The sequence below is a fragment of the Diceros bicornis genome, chromosome 2 (genome assembly GCF_020826845.1).
Source record: "Diceros bicornis minor isolate mBicDic1 chromosome 2, mDicBic1.mat.cur, whole genome shotgun sequence".
Taxonomy (NCBI): domain Eukaryota; kingdom Metazoa; phylum Chordata; class Mammalia; order Perissodactyla; family Rhinocerotidae; genus Diceros; species Diceros bicornis.
Genome location: NC_080741.1, coordinates 37223032 through 37240563, shown reverse-complemented (window position 1 = coordinate 37240563; position 17532 = coordinate 37223032). Strand labels below are relative to the sequence as shown.

Here is a 17532-nt window from a genome sequence, read left to right as displayed (position 1 = left end):
ATTCAGTAATCACATTTTGTGCTCTGTGTATAACTGTTTGGGGACCAGAGGTTCTTAGTGCTCTAATTGTAGTTCCATGAAAGTTGTCATAACAAACTTCCTTTTTAATAGTCAGTGAATGTTGTCATTACATTTTGGTTTGATTTCCCTTCCTTGTCATCTGTTGGTTTTACTCCAGTAGAAGTTATCTGTTCTAATAGTTCAGCTTGATTTCATTTCCTCAGGTTTCTGAGTCCCCTTAAGTGAAATATAATTTTTCTTTCCTTACTTGTAGTTGTGGGTTCCCTGAGACTTGTAATGTCAGGCCGTTGGTATCTGTAGGTCACTGGCTCACCAGCTGGCAGGATGAGACACAGTAGCTTCTGTTTTTATGGACCAATAGTGAACCATCTGTCAAACTGCAACCTCAAGGTTCATTTTTGGGAAAAGTACTCTTTCCTCTTGAGCCTTTCGTTTTGTAGGCAACAGCCCTCCCTCAAATGCCAGATCCACAAGCCTTCTCTGGTCTGTTAGGATCCGCATAAATGGCAGCCCCTTCCAACAAAAGGCCAGCATGCTCTTGCCCAGTGGGCCCATAGAGAACACAGCTCCATGATATCTGCTGTCTTTCTTGGAGACTCAGGAGAAGGGGTGACCCCAGGTGTACCTGCCAGGCTCAAGCACCAGATTCTGTCGTTATTTTATTCCAGAGAGGGAGTTAGAAAGGAAAAGAGTCTATGGCACAGGCTCAGGCCACTGTCTGCCCAAATCCCTCAAGGCCTGAATTTATCATGTATTTTATCATCAAAAGAATTTAGGAAGAACTCTGGTATTTTGTAATATTCTAACATGAACTTTTGGAATTAACCATCTTTCCTACAAAAATGATTCAAAGCACTATCTGACGATGTTGTAGAAAAATAATGTCCTTTAACATTCATAAAATTCATGAGTTCATAATTATACTTTAAAAAAAATAGGAAAAACAAATGAAAACTCCTTGATAACCATTGGGCCCAACTCTTGACTCTGGAATTTAAAGGGAAATATATTAAGTATTTATTCTGCCTTTTCTATTACTGTATTTCAGGGTAATCAAAATAGCTCTGGTTGATAAAGTTACTCTCTCCAGAAGAATTCCAGCCCATGGAAGGATTAGTATAATTAGATAATCACCATTTGTAACTCCTAATAAAATAATTGATTCAGCAACAATCAGTGAGTGAAGCCATTAGGTAAAAGATTCATGGGGAACTTTACAATGGTGGGATCAAGTTGTCACCACTTATGCCGGCACCGTGGCTTAGTGGTTAAGTGTGCGCACTCTGCTGCCGGCGGCCCGGGTTCGGATCCCAGGCGCGCACTGACATGCCGGTTCTCCGGCCATGCTGACACCGCGTCCCAAATACAGCACCTAGAAGGATGTGCAACTACGACATACAAGTATCTACTGGGGCTTTGTGGGAAAAATAAATAAATAAATAAAATTATAAAAAAAAAAAAAAAGTTGTCACCACTTAGATCCAGTGATCATTATTGGTATCATGAAAAATGGAGTACCCAGACATCGTGAACTTCCTGGCATGACACCATAGAAATGCTTACTGAAGTATGTAAAATGAAATGATATATTTGGGATTTGCTAAAAATGTTTCAGAAAAAAAAAAGTGGGAAGTGGGGTAAAGATAAAGTAAGAATGGTAAAATCTTGATAATTGTTAAATCTGGGTCATGGGTGTATGGGAGTTCATCACATACTGTTCTCTTTTGTGAATTTTTATAAAGAGTTTTAAACTAGCATTGATGTTTTGGAGATGACAAAATGGAGAAGAAAATTACCTAGTCATTTTTCTTTTTTTTTTTTTTTAACAACCAACATTACCTGTGTTTCATAATGGTATAAAATTGTCATCCCCACACTCGTGAGAGTTAATCTATAAAGTTACAGAATTAATGTCACGTCCTTTTGACAGATCTTTCCCTAGACCATTCTGACCTGGTTGCTGAATTGTTGAAGGAGTTGTCTAACCATAATGAACGTGTAGAAGAAAGAAAAATCGCCCTCTATGAACTCATGAAACTGACACAGGAAGAATCTTTCAGTGTTTGGGATGAACACTTCAAAACAATATTACTTTTATTGCTTGAAACCCTTGGGGATAAAGAGGTAAATGGCAGAATATATAAACAATAGCCTGTTTTTCCTGTCTTGGATTTCCTGTCATTGCCAATTAGTCAAGCACTGCACAGGTTTGGAAATTGAGAAAATGAGTCTCTGCTGCTGCTGCTTTCTGTGTGGAATTTTCACTATAAAGTACTTTTTCTTCTAAACCAAATAGCTTGATGATTTTGAACAATTGACAATGGAAAAAATGAAAGGTTGCTGATAGAATTTTTATAGGAGAGTACAGGTTACTTGTTTTGCATATTTAAATTAGTTCAGAAGTAAAACTTCTGGGGCCTGCCTGGTGGCGCAGCGGTTAAGTGCACGTGCTCCGCTTTGGCGGCCTGAGGTTTGCAGGTTCGGATCCCGGGGGCGCATTGACCCATGGCTTGTCAAGCCATGCTGTGGCAGCGTCCCATATAAAGTAGAGGAAGACAGGCACAGATGTTAGCCCAGGGCCAATCTTCCTCAGCAAAAAAAGAGGAGGATTGGCATTGGATGTTAGCTCAGGGCTGATCTTCTTCACAAAAAAAAAAAAGTAAAACTTCCTTTTTGATAGTTAGAATGTAGTTGGTTATTGATTTCTTACAAATATAAGAAGTGCAGTGTAAGTTCTCACCTAGAGATGTGAAAACTTAATTATATAATATATCACATATTTTATGCAGTTGTCTATGATCCCCTCCTAATATTAAGACCCTTAAGTTACAGAAATGGAAAATGTAAAAGATTTAATACCAAAGTATTAAAAACATTAAAATGTTTCTTCTTAGCCTACAATCAGGGCTTTGGCATTAAAGGTTTTAAGAGAAATCCTAAGGCATCAACCAGCAAGATTTAAAAACTATGCAGAACTGACTGTCATGAAAACATTGGAAGCACATAAAGATCCTCATAAGGAGGTAAGTTACCTGAGAGTTAAATTATTATTTTATTCTCAATACTTCTGATATTATTGCATGCTACATATAAACATTGCTTGAAAAGTACCTTTATCAGTTATTTCCTTAATGAACACTTACCTTGATGTTCAAGGTAATATCTGGTTGAGATGCAAGCATATATTCTTTTCTACTAAATGAATTACAGTGATATCACGGCCTTTCACCTAAAATAGGCCAACTCTAGGAAATAATTGATCTGATTTCGTTTTATCCATCATTTCACTTTTAGTTTTATACTTAGAGTTCACCTAGCTTATTTTCACTTTCCATTTACCTGTAAGAATCTGGTCTTTTAAAATAACTCATGAAGATAAGAATCATTGTTATTTTTAAGTGGCAAATTGCCTATAGGAGCTATATATCTGTTAAAAGTTTATTCAATAAAATAATGAGATTCCCTGAAAGAGTCCTATAAACCTGTCTCATCACTTAATAGTCATGATATTACCCACCAGCGACATTGATGAGATAACCATGAGGATTTTTATTAAAATCTCAGAAATAATTAGAAAAGGAAATTTCAAGTAGGGACTACAATTCTAAGAGAAAGCACTAGGGTAGTAGTATGAGGTATCTCTGGTAGATCCAAGACATAATAAGCAAAAGACAAGTCAAAAAAGGAAAGTTAAAAAAGCAGTGAGACAAAATAAATCAAAGCTAAATGTAAGAGCTAAAACTATAAAACTCGCAGGAGCAGGTGGAGGTATAAATCTTTACCTTGGATTAGGCAGTAGTTTCTTAGATATAATGCCAAAAGCAGAAGTAACCACCACCAACAACAAAAAGATAATTGGACTTCATCAAAATTAAAAACTTGTGTACTTCAGAGGGACACTATCAAAAAAGTGAAAAGACAACCCACAGAATGGGAGAGAAAATTTTTCCAAAGTATATATCTGACAAGGGGCTAACAACCATATATATAAAGAACTCTTACAACTCAACAACAAAAAGACAACAGTTAAAATATGGGCAAAGGAGGGGCCGGCCTGGTGACGTAGTGGTTGGGTTTGGGCGCTCCGCTGCGGTAGCCCAGGGTTCACAAGTTCAGATCGTGGGCTCGGACCTGCATACCACTCATCAGGCCATGCTGTGACAGCATCCCACGTGCAAAATGAGAAGGATGGGCACAGATGTTAGCTCAGGGCTTGTCTTCCTCAGCAAAAAGAGGAGAATTGGCAATGGATGTTGGCTCAGAGCCAGTCATCCTCACGCCCACCCCCCCCAAAAAAAAACAGAAAAAGGGCAAAGGATCTGAATAGACGTTTGTCCAAAGAAGACATACGAATGGCCAGTAAGCACATGAAAAGATGCTTGACATCGTTAGTCATATGCAACTAAGATCACAATGAGAAACCTCTCCACATACACTAGGAAGAAAGACAATAAGATGTATTGGTGAGGATATGAAGAAATTGAAACCCTCTAGGTAATTCACTTTTCAAAAGATATGATTGTCAATCTTACAGGAGAGTGAATCATAACTTTTAAATCCATCTGGATTTTTATTCAGATTTTTTTTAATTCAGCTGGTGTTTAGTAGTGGTATATCTGTAGGATCTCGCTGAAGGTTTAAAAGACTACCTAATATTTGTAGTTTAGTTATCCACCTTCTGACCCAAATAAGGGCTATAGCATTCCTATTTTTACAAAAGATAAAATTGACATTCTTAAGGTGTTACAGCTGAAATTAGCCCTGGTTCTTTTGACTTCCAGTGTATTTTCCAACCTTCTAAGCACTTCTCACAGATTGAGATCAAAAGTGAGACACTACCGAAGTAGCATCAAAAGCAGTAATTTTTACATGATTTCAGGACCTTCTTGAGAGATTACAGATTCTAATAAGAAGATAGACAATCATTTCTTCTCTTCATTACAAAATCAGTGTCTTACCCTCTCCAAGCCCAATAAGAAGGAAAGAAAATCATTATGAACAGGAGGAATAGCATGTTAACTTGATAACATATTAATGAAATGATTTTTATTTTATTTTATAATAACGTGATAAAAAGGGCACAAGCCCTCCTGGAGTTGAGGGTACTGATAATGAGCAGAGTCTCAGCATGGCTGATGCAGAGGACTCCATTCACATACAGTCGAGGTAAATAGAGCCGCCACTCCCCAGCACAACTAGACCACAGCCTGATTTGGAAATTGCTTTAGCTAACATTAAGAGAACACAAAAGAAGGAAGAATGATGTGATAAAGTCCCATGTTTCTATCTTCTGGCTCTAACAGTTATTGACATTTTGTCAATCCTGTTTTATCTGTACTCTCACTTTTTATGTTTGTTTATTTACTGTAATGTTTTCAAAGCAAATCCTACATATAACATCCTATTACATATTTCATGAAGTTTGTACTTCTAGGACACAGTATAACGTTTTGAAAAATTACTTCCCAGCTTAATTTCCTCTTTGTTTTAGGTGGTGAGATCTGCTGAGGAAGCTGCATCAGTGTTGGCCACTTCAATCAGTCCAGAGCAGTGCATCAAAGTGCTCTGTCCTATCATCCAAACCGCAGATTACCCAATTAATCTGGCTGCAATCAAAATGCAAACAAAAGTGATAGAGAGAGTATCCAAGGAAACCCTTAACCTACTTCTGCCAGAGATTATGCCAGGCCTAATACAGGTAAACAACAAAGCTTAGAGGGAGAAATAAGCTATGTTACAGTTGGGATTCAGTTATTTTAGTCACTTTGCAGGCAACACTAGTGGCATGACCAAGCCTTCCTGCTGTCTTGGATGTTCAGAGCAAAGACTTCCATAACTAGCTGTGTGGGGGGGTGTGTGTGTGTGTGTGTGGTAAAATATATGTAACATAAAATTTACCATTTTGCCATTTTTAAGTGTACAATTCAGTGGCATTAAATACATTCATAATGTTTTACAGCTATCGCCACTATCCATTTCCAGAACTTTTTCATCATCCCAAACAGAAACTCTGTACCCATTAATTAATAATTTCTCATTCCTCCTCCCCCCAGTCCCAAGTAACCTTTATTCTACTTTCTGTCTCTATTCTACTTTCTGGGTTCCTCATATAAGTGGAATTATACAGTGTCTGTCCTTTTGTGGCTGGCTTATTTCACTTAGCGTAATGTTTTTATGGTTCATCCATGTTGTATTAGAATTTCAGTCCTTTTTATGGCTGAATAATCATCCATTTATGTAAATACCACAATTCGTTTATCCATTCATCTGTTGTAGATATGTGGGTTGTTTCCTTTTTTTCTTATTAATATAAGTATTGCAATGAACTTCCTTGCCATATCTTCTTGTACTTACATGTATATATCTAGAATTCCTAGATATTGCCAGATTTCTCTCCAAAGTGGTTATACTAATTTGCAGTCCTAGATGTAATATGGTTTTTCCTATACACACAAACCCATCCATGTAAAAATTTTAACAAAAATGGAATCATATGCTGTAACATGCTTTGCTTTAACCTAATCATAGAGTGTGAACTTTTTTTTTTTTTTTTTGCTGAGGAAGATTCACCCTGAGCTAACATCTGTTGCCAATCTTCCTCTTTTTGTATGTGAGCTGCCGCCACGGCATGGCCATTGACAGATGAGTGGTATAGGTCCGCACCCAGGAACCAAACCTGGGCCGCTGAAACAGAGTGTGCCAAACTTAACCACTAGGCCACTAGGGCTGTCCCTGAGTGTGAACTTTTTCCATCCACTAAATAATCTGAGAATATTAATAATAGTGTAATTTTAATGCCTGACTAATATTATATAGTGTGTATATGAAGACCATTCCTGAAGAGAATTAATCATTCATTTTTTTGTGCATCCATAGTATTATCTCTGTGACTCTTTTAAGCCTAATACTACTCACTAAATTGTGAGGTCCTTGAAGATAACATCCAGATCTCTTTCCTCTTTGTCTATGGTTTGGTACTAAGAACAGAATATACATAAGATGTATATCATACATATAATGGATACTGAATAAATGTTTGCTGGATGAATGACTTAGAGTAATGGTAGGGATGGGACAGATGTTAAACTTAATTCATCCTGGATTATAGGAGTACTTTGACTGCCAGGCCAAAGAGTTCAGGTTTTATTCAATAGTGAGGAGCTATTGAGTTCCCTAAAGCTGAATGCTTTAGGAAGGTTAATGTGGAGATTTGCAGGGTGGATTGGCAAAGGGGTAGCCTCAGAGTCAGAGAATTTCAGCTTTTCAGGCTAAATAAGAAAGAACCTGATAAGAAAGGCTAACATAAGAGTGGAGGTGCCAAAGGGGAGGTGAAAGGAGAGAAGGACGTGTGTCTGCCTGAAAAGGTTGAAAAGTTAACTTTGGTCAGTAAAGCTTTCTCTCCTCAGTACACTTGATTTTTTTTTTTAATTGAGGTCACATTGGTTTATAACACTGTAAATTTCAAATGTACATCATTATATTTTGGCTTCTGTATAGACTGTATACTCCTCAGTACCCTTGAGATCTCATCTTTGAGTTGCATATTCTGTCTCTGTTGGAAAGGTACTTTTCTCAGATCTCCCAGGAGCATTAACAAGGACTTTTCCCCCCTAGGGTTATGATAATTCAGAGAGCAGTGTTCGGAAAGCTTGTGTCTTCTGCCTGGTTGCTGTTCACGCGGTAATTGGTGATGAACTAAAACCACATCTCAGTCAGCTCACTGGCAGTAAAGTGAGTAGTGCTGTTTTGTTCTAAAGATGGTGGCCGTGGTACCTCCTTCGAAATTCAGTCCTTTGTGTGTGTTAAAGGGTAAATTTGTTATTTGGCCCTTAATAAATCAGGCTTTGAGCATCCAACTTACTCCTCCTACCCTTTGCGTTTTACCTGTATCTACCCTTGTATTTGTCACTCAGGTGCAGTCAGCAGTTTGGTGGGGTGGTTGGTAGATTGCTGTGAAAGAAATGCCTACAGCTTCTGGTTATTTATAATATCTAACCGACTCCTTTCCCAGTTCCACACCCAAATCCTTACCCCCAAGGACTGTGTAATTGAGAATAAGTAAATTGTTGTGGTTATATATTTAGGGATTACTTTATATTTCCCAAAATATGGAACACGTGAACATTTGTAAAATTTTCCCCTTTGAACTATGGTAATCAAATATTTATTCTCTTTCTTTTTCTATTCTTATTATGATCCATATAAATGTACAACTTTGATATGGTATATTAAAATTTCCAATTAGTCCTTAAGACTTAAAAAGATAAAGTCTTGCTTTCCTCATTTCTTTGATACTGTCAAAACCTTGAAATTTGTTCTAGGGTGTGAGAATGTCCTGTGATTGTTGAATTATGGCTTATGAACCAGTTAGCAGAAGGCACTCACCTTCATTTAAAGAGTTTTCCAAAATCCTAACGATTGTCATTACTATGATCAAATTTATTTTTAAATAGCAAAAGGGTGGAGAAAATACATATAAAGGAAAATGAGTATACACCTTACATTAAATACCTATATAAGTTATAGATAGATTAAAGCAGTGGTTAACCCTTTCCTTGTTACAGACCGCTTTGAGATTTAGGTAAAATCTCATCCCAAGAAAAATAAATACAGACAAAACTTTACGCATAGTTCAGAGGATTCAGTGAGTCCAATCCCATGGACACCAGGTTACAAACCCTTGGATCAAAAAGTTAATGTTAAAAAAGCAAATTTTGAACAACAAAGTGGTTTTCAAAGAAAAAAGTACCCCAACTTTGGTGATAAGCTCAAGTTAGGTCCTGATAATCCAGAACTGTCTGTAGAAGAATTCAAATTCAGCACTTTATCAGAATACTGGGCAGCCAGTAATAATGTTGCATGTAAAGACTGTAGCTAGATGGAAAAAATATTTGGAAATGACTTTAGATGAAAAAAGTAGAACATAGACTTGTATATGCATTGATCACAAACTTTATACAAATATAATCTCATAAAGTAAAGACTGAAAAATGACATAGAAAAATCAAAAACATTCTTGTTAGGAGGCCAGTGGTATAGTTGTCTAAGATCTTGGGTTCTGGAACCCAAGTGCCTAATTTCCTATCCTGGCCCACTTCTCACCTACCCTTGTGACCTTCGGCAGTGACTAACACATGCTGTATCTTGATTTCCTCATCTAGAGAATGTTGTGAAGATGAAAGGAGACAATATAAGACAGTTAGCATACTGTATAGCACATAGAGCTCAAATGTTTTGTCATTATTGTCTTTTTTTTCTAAGTTTACTGTAAGTTTTATATATTTTCACTGCAACATTTTTTGAAAAGGCAGGCTGGAGGACTCAGTCATGAACAAATTGAGACTTTAAAAAAATTTTTCTAATTCTTAATTATCAACAATAACTTGGGCATTATAATAACTCCTCAGTCTAAAATCTCTCTCTTAAAGCTCACATATATGTATATAATTTTTTTAGTGAGCATCTTACTATACTTTAGAGTAGCCTGTTCAAATGACATATGTTTGGCTTAAATCTGCAGATGAAGCTACTGAATCTTTACATCAAACGTGCACAAACAGGTTCTGGAGGAGGTGATCCCACTACTGATGTTTCTGGACAAAGTTAATGAAGCTGATTGAAGTGAACCAGGTCTCTCAAAGAAAGGACAGACAGACCACCCTCGTCAATGAAAGGAAATTTTCAGATACATCTTCTGGAACTTACCATTGTTTCCCAGTTTTAGTTTTTTGTTTTGTTTTGTACTTTCTGTAACAGAGGGCTATCCTCAGTCTGCATGTAACTTTTATGGTAGATAGTCCAAATTCAAGAAGAAACAGTATTAACATCAGTTGATCAATACAAAGTAATTTTTAATCTAATTCATCATTTCACGTTTGTTGTACTTCTTTGTCTTCCCGTTAACCTTTGCCAGTGTTATGATTGTATAAATTTTTTTTTAAGCTGGTTAAACAGGAATGCTTAAAGCTTTAAAAGTTTAACAGTCTAAAACTTTTTTTGCCTTTATTCAAATGCAGAATAGTATTTTTATTGCTATTTTGAATTTTGTTCCGTATCATGTCCTATGCTAGAAATATTGAAATGATGTGAAACAAAGCAGGACTCATTTGAACTACAGCTGGACTCTGTTGGTGTGATGGTGATACATGTCATTAGTTGCAACTTCTTTGGGGTGATCTGTAGTTTAAAACTAAGACCTCAAAGAGAAATGTTACAGAATCAGCCAGTTCTGTAAAACTGATATTGTTTGTTGGTTATTGATCTTGCCATCTTTATTTAAAACCATGTCCCCTCTATGATCCCTTAAGAAAGCTGCACCAAATCATCTGCCTGTTTTTTTCTTGATACTTATTAAAATAGAAGGTTTCATTGCAGGGTTTTTTGGTTTGTTTATCTTTGTTGTGAATGATGCTTTTTTTTTGTATTTATTAATATCAAATTCACTTATGAATAAACTTGATAATAGAAACAGACAAAAAAAAATCAAGTGCATGTGTGTCCTTGACCGTCTTCTGTTTCTCATTTAATAAACAAACTAATTATTGAGACATGGGAATCGACCAGCACCTTTTCTTTAAATGGTGGAACCTGGTTTCCTTTTACCATGAAATTGTCTTACTTGAAAACGTTGATCCTGATGAGAGAGAAGATGGTGCCAAGGCTATTATCTTTGTATAATGGGCTCAAATTCTCTACCTCTTCAGGGCTAATACTTTTAACTGAGCTGCTGCCTATAGTGTCTTTTGGAAAACTACTTAAAGAGTGATTTTCTGTTACTTTTTAACAAATTTTTTTAATCACCTTTTGCTACATCTGTTCTTTTCATGTGCAGCCAACTTTCAAACATTACCAGTTTGGGTGAAAGACAAATTAGATAATTTGGAACCGGGATACTAATACTTTTTCATCTTGACTTTTTTTTTAAATCCTAACTTAAAGTGAATTTGACTGGAAAGGCAAATAGCTATTAGGGAGGCAATTTGCTATTGTTACAGAGTTATCTGTACTTTCTTTGTTTGATTGAAAAAATGTAGAAATGTATGTAAAGAATTTAAGAGAAGAGTACTGAATGGATGATTTGTCATAGGCTTTTACTTCTTTTGTTTCTGTTCTAGCAGCAGGAAATAGTTTCTCTATATCCCCTCTCCTTTATCTGTAACAATTTTGTTTTCTACTGTTAATTACATTGTGTATTTATAGTTCTATGCTTACTGTTGTGCATATACTGGCAATAAAACTGTACATAACATTACTTGAAAAAATTAACAATGTATATCCATTGTTTTTCTGTCTTCACTGTGTGACTAGTCACTCATCTCATAACTAGGTTTTTAAAAATCTTTAGAAGGTCTTGTATCAATGGTATTCTCATGAATTTTATAAGTGCATCAGAGGAGAAAAGATTTATCAGGAGTAGCAACCACAATCAAATGTATATAGCTATATGGGCCGGCCCAGTGGCTTAGCGGTTAAGTGTGCGAGCTCCGCTGCTGGCGGCCCGTGTTCGGATCCTGGGCGCGCACCGAGGCACCACTTCTCCGGACGTGCTGAGGCCGCGTCCCACATGCAGCAGCTAGAAGGATGTGCAGCTATGACATACAACTATCTACCGGGGCTTCAGGGGAAAAATAAATAAATAAATAAAAATTTTAAAAAAATGTATATAGCTATAAATGCACGTATATATTTATAGCTTATCTTTAAGAAGAAAAGGCATTCAAAACATTGAACTCTTCTCAGTAATGTATGTTCCATGACCTTTGGTATATTTTATAATCATTTTGATTCTAAATATTGATTTAATTTTTACCTCTTCTTTAAGGTTCTGCTGTAGCTACTGTTGACAACTAAATAGAGTAACTTAACCTGAATAATAACTCTACTTAAAAACTTAGATGAACTACCTGGTATCTGAAGTCAGGCACTCAAGAAGTGAATGAACTAACAGAAGAGTGGTTTAACATGACTAAGTGAAAGCTAATATATAAAAATATGAAAAGTCATGTTTAAAATTCTGTAGTTTCAGTTAAGACTCTAAGATAAAGTTATTGTTGACTATTCAGATCACTATATACAATGTATGCTTAATTTGTTCATTCCAGAAACATATTTAGATGTCAGCTATTAAAGAATGGTGATAAAAAGCTACTGGTTAAATATTTTCTTCCTGCTTTTCTCCCCTAAACTAATTATCAGTGTCATTCATTTACTGCACTGCTCAGAACTAATGAAAAGCATATAATAAAACTGTTTGTTTCTTATGGGTTTTCAACATCTATAATAGACTTCTGACATTTTCAAGTATGATATGGTTTGAACCTGAAATTTCAAATTTGGAGTAAATTTGCTGTATCCCTTCATCTTTTATTCTTATAAACTTTAGGCCAAAATGACTTTTCACAAGTTATGTCTTACAGTAAAAGACTAGAATCTCATCATCAGGCCAGATCTATTTGTAAATTCAAGTGTATCTTATAATTAATAATTTAGAATAATATTTACAGTAAAAAAGGATTAGTATATTAATCCTTAATACATGAGGTTTTTTAAACTTAATCTTTGACATCTCTGCTTCCTGCATTGTTTTAGTTCATTTTATTGCAGTTAATCAGTATAGTTTTATAGCTATGCAAAGAAAGGTCTAGAATTAAGCTTTAAATTATCAGTTATCCATTTCTATTGTAGATTATTTGGAAAAAATGGAAAATTGAAAAAGAAAAAAGTTAACACCACTTGAGATAATCTGTGTTGCTATTTTGTGGAGTACTAAGATAATGAATTTGACTTAATACTGAAAACAGTATTAAGGGAACAGTAAATTTTGTTAACCAGAAGAATGACAAGATTATAATTAGCTAATATTTTGAATGCTTCTGTTCTTCTATGCATGTATTTAACGATACATTTTGAAGATATTAATCCTTTCTTTATTTTTCTATAGGATGACTTCTAATGGCAGCAAAGTATTCCTTTGTATGTGTGCAGCATAATCCTGGGTTGTTGATCTTCACTGACTATACTTACAACAAATAGCTATATTTTTGGCACATCGCCATTTATTTCATACTAGGCAATTTTGTAGATGGTTTTAATATGAAATTGCTAAATAGAGAAAAGCATTGCTTATTTAAAGATATACTAGTTATTGGGCCGGCCCGGTGGCGCAAGCCGTTAAGTGTGCGCGCTCCGCTTCGGCGGCCCGGGGTTCACCAGTTCGGATCCCGGGCGCACACCGACGCACCGCTTGGTAAGGCATGCCTTGGCGGCGTCCCATATAAAGTAGAGGAAGATGGGCGCGGATGTTAGCTTAGTGCTAGTTGGCCTCACACAAAAAAAAAAAAGATATACTAGTTACTTAAATAGCTGGGTTTAAATTATAGTAATCTAAAATAGAACAGGGAAATAAAAAGATATCTTTTCCTTATATGTATCAGAATTTCAGTATTTCAGATTTACCTACATTCATCCAAGCAACAAATATCTGAGTACCTACCTTCAAGGAGACAGAGTAGAGCAAATAACTGTAATACAGTGTGGTTAGTGCTATAATAGTAACACAGGGTACAGATGGGAGCTGGGCATTAGGGGTGGGGCACACATGAGGTGTAATCATGGAAGGCTTCCTAGAAACAGAGATGATGCTCAAACGTAGCCTGAAAGCTGAATGGGTCTGAGACTTATTGGGGTTATAGGGTAGGGAGAGCAGAGGGAAGTAAGGTAGCAAGGCAGTGATGTATGAAATAACAAGAAGCATTAGGGCATGTCACTGGAACATTTTTAACTACGGTTTCTTTTGGTAAATGTAAAAAATTTCATACACTCCTTTTTCACTTTTGCAACCAAAAAAAAGATTAATTTTCTGTGCATCCTCACAATCAAGAAAACTTGGAGATAGCTTTTCTTTCAGTGGTTTTATTTCAAAAGTTTTCTTCTTTTCTTATAAAGTTATAATATTTAATTTGCTTTCCAAACTGAACATAACACTTGTGTCTTCCCAACTGGCCACATTACACGGCTCAGTTTAGCTGGAACATGGTGGGATACCAGTGAGGGAATTACCCAAGATAGAATACTCGGTATTCTAAAATATAATCTAATTGAACTAAGGAGTTCACTGAAGACTTAAGCAGAAGAATAATGTGATTAGAATTAACATCACAAACACTTCAATTTACTCTGAAAACTTAAGAAGATAGGTGTTTTTAGGCTACAATTTTTTTGCAGATTGGTCTCTGACTCTGGTTCTGATTACTTTTGTTTACTTCTTAAATATTTAAGCACCTGCTGTGCATCTGACACCCCTAAAATCCGTCTGCTGTAAATTTGTAATTGTGGGTCTGCTAATGGGAGAAACACATTAATGTGCTTTCAGAAATGAGATTGGTACAGGAGGGGCCGGCCTATAACTCAGGGTGGAAAGGTGCCCAGAGATGCTGCTCCTCGCAGACCATCCTGCCAGCATGCCGTGTGTGCAGCCCCAGTCTCCTAGTGTTCATCCAGTGTTGATATCAGACTCTTACGGCAGTATTTTTCCCCTTAAGAAAGTGTGAATTTGTTATTTTATTGGAAATGAATGCAAAAAGAGATTGACAATCAGTTTTGCTGGTTTTAGTCTAAAGCCAAATTTACAACGTTCATTTTCTTATCAAACTTTAGGTCAGAGTAGAGACTTAGAATCAGCATTGGATTACTTCAACGAAGCAAGAAACGTGCTTTTTCTTCATCCTCCTAAAGCAGTGGTTCTCAGCTTGCAGTGATTTTGCCCATTAGAGCACATTTGGCAATATCTGGAGACATTTTTGGTTGTCACAACTCGGGAGGGAGGGCTTCTGACACCTAGTGGGTACAGGCCAAGGATGCTACCAAACATCCTACAATACTCAGGACTGCCCTGCCCAACAAACGTATCCAGCCCCAAATGTCAGTAACGCCCAAGTTGAGAAACCTTGTGCTAAAAAAAGCAAGGGAGTCGCCATGGACAGCTCCTCGGGTAATACAGCCCACTTTAAAAACAATCATTTTTTTACACTAATGTTGGAAGGCGAACAATCCAGATCTCACTACTGGCTGACTGATTTTAAGATAAATTTTATCTTTTTTTAATACATATGGGCTTACATACCAAACATTCAACACAAATCATTGATCCCCAACTCAACCCAAATTGCTGCTGCTTATTTTCTCGTAACTGCTTATTTTCTCGTACAACTTACTCCATTCTCAAGTCTCAGTCTAACGCTAGGTTAGTCTCTCAAAATTATGGTGATTTTTATTTCAAAGAACTGATATCCAGCTCTGCGGTCAGAGACTTTCCATACAGCGAGGTTTACTCCAGATCAGCAGCGGTGCGGATGACCAACGAGACCCAAAATTATGGCCTTGGGGTGGGTTGGAAAGTATTAAAAACTTAGTCATTCTGGGCGCCAGCTGGTGGCGCAAGTGGTTAAGTGCGCGCACTGCGCTGCGGCAGCCGGAGGTTCCCTGGCCTGGATCCCGGGCGCGCACAGCTTGACACACCTCTTGTTAAGCCATGCTGTGGCGGCGTCCCATATAAAGTAGAGGAAGGTGGGCACGGATGTTAGCCCAGGGCCAGTCTTCCTCAGCAAAAAGAGGAGGCTTGGCATCTGATGTTAGCTCAGAGCTGGTCCTCCTCACACACACACACACAAAAAAAAATTATTCTGGGGCCGGTCTGGTGGCAGAGCAGCTAAGTTCGCGCACTCCACTTCGGCCACCCCAGGTTCGCAGGTTCAGATCCTGGGTGCGGACCAACACACCATTCGTCAAGCCATGCTGTGGCGGCGTCCCATATAAAGTAGAGGAAGATGGGCATGGATGTTAGCCCAGGGCCAATCTTCCTCAGCAAAAAGAGGAGGATTGGCATCGGATGTTAGCTCAGGGCTAATCTTCCTCACAAAAGTAGTCATTCAAATATTGTACGATGCCACCTGTCTCAGGTACCTAGAGTAGTCAAATTCATAGAGACAGAAAGTAGAATGGTGGTTGCCAGGGGCTAAAGGAAGGGGGGAATGGAGAATTATTGTTTAACGGGTACAGAATTACTGTTTGGGATGATGAAAAGAGTTTTGGAGATGGATGGTGGTGATGGTTGCACAACAATGTGAATGTACTTACTACCACTGAACTAAACACTTAAGAATGATTAAGATAGTAAATTTTATATGTATTTTACCATGATTAAAAATAATAAAAAATAACTGAATGGTCATTAAAATGAGTTCAAAATATAAAAATGATTAGAACTATGTTCACCAGTTGATTGCTGTGAATGACTATATGTAAAGATGTTCATTCAGATAGATAATATATAGAATGATAATATAGACAGTAATATCTATGATGATAGAGTATATATATATATATGTAGGGAGGGTATATATAAGAACAGAATATGCAAATTGAAGCAACTCTTTAAAAAGCAACTGTGTTGAGATGTGCTGATGTGCTTGCCCATGGGAATTGTGAAATTTCAATCACTGCTTCCTCTCTTGTGCTCTCTCTGTTCATTTTGTCCATAATGTCGACTTCACTGATTCTGACTTCACGCCGCTGATCTCTCTTTTGTTTTTCTGAATTTGAAACATAGAATCAGACCCATTTTGTCTAAACCCTACTTCCTTAAAGGTTTACATCAGAGGTGGACCTAACCACCCTCTGCCTCTTGTCATCACCCTTGCCTTCTGCTGTTGCATCAACTACTTGGCATGTGGCCCAGATTTCCTCACCTTCCCAAGAGAGGTATAGTAGCAGAGTGGTTAAGAGAATGGGCTATGCAGTGAAACTGCTCAATATCAAATCACTATTTCCACCACTTGGGCAAGTTACTTAATCTCTCTAAGCTGTGATTCCTCATGTACAGAACAGCAAAAACAATCGCACTTATCACGTAAGATTGTTGTGGGGAGTAACTGAGATAGTGCCTGTTTCTCTAGCATAGCCTGACACTCCCCAAGTGCTAGCCTTTAGTTCTATAGTCTTAGACGGTGACACTAGCCATCCAACTGACCCAGTGGGCTCTGCTGCCGTATTCCTTCATTCTCAGTTATTTCATCCTCTTTGGACCTGAACTGCTCCACCTAACGATCATAAGTGCAGCATTTCATTTGCTAATTGCAGGACTTTTTAAAATTATTATTTTATTTTTTATTGTGGTATGGTAAAAAGCACATGCATTAAATTTACCATCTTAGCCATTTTTAAGTGTACACTTCAGTAGTGTTAAGTATATTCACACTGTTGTGCAACAGATCCCCAGAACATTTTTTTTTTTTTTTTTTTTTGCTGAAGAAGATTCACCCTGAACTAACATCTGTTGCCTATCTTCCTCTTTTTGCTTGGGGAAGATTAGCCCCGAGCTAACATCTGTGCCAGTCTTCCTCTATTTTGTATATGGGTTGCCACCACAGCATGGCTGCTGCTGAGAGGTGTAGGTTTGTGCCTGGGAACCAAACCTGGGCCACCGAAGTGGAGCGTGCCAAATTCAACCACCAG

At 37.2% G+C, this 17532-nt stretch overlaps 1 protein-coding gene across 4 annotated transcripts in view; it reads left to right on the top strand.

Annotated features, from left to right (window-relative positions):
- CLASP2 (cytoplasmic linker associated protein 2) overlaps nt 1-11306 on the top strand; it is a 168608-nt gene extending 157302 nt beyond the window's left edge. For all 4 annotated transcript variants that reach the window (XM_058554565.1, XM_058554545.1, XM_058554555.1 and 1 more), the window contains 5 exons: nt 1952-2145; nt 2916-3044; nt 5513-5719; nt 7636-7752; nt 9542-11306. In XM_058554565.1, the coding sequence (XP_058410548.1) occupies nt 1952-2145; nt 2916-3044; nt 5513-5719; nt 7636-7752; nt 9542-9628 (734 nt within the window). In that variant the 3' untranslated portion in view covers nt 9629-11306. The remainder of the gene's footprint in view (nt 1-1951; nt 2146-2915; nt 3045-5512; nt 5720-7635; nt 7753-9541) is intronic.
- Nucleotides 11307-17532: the final 6226 nt, after the last annotated feature.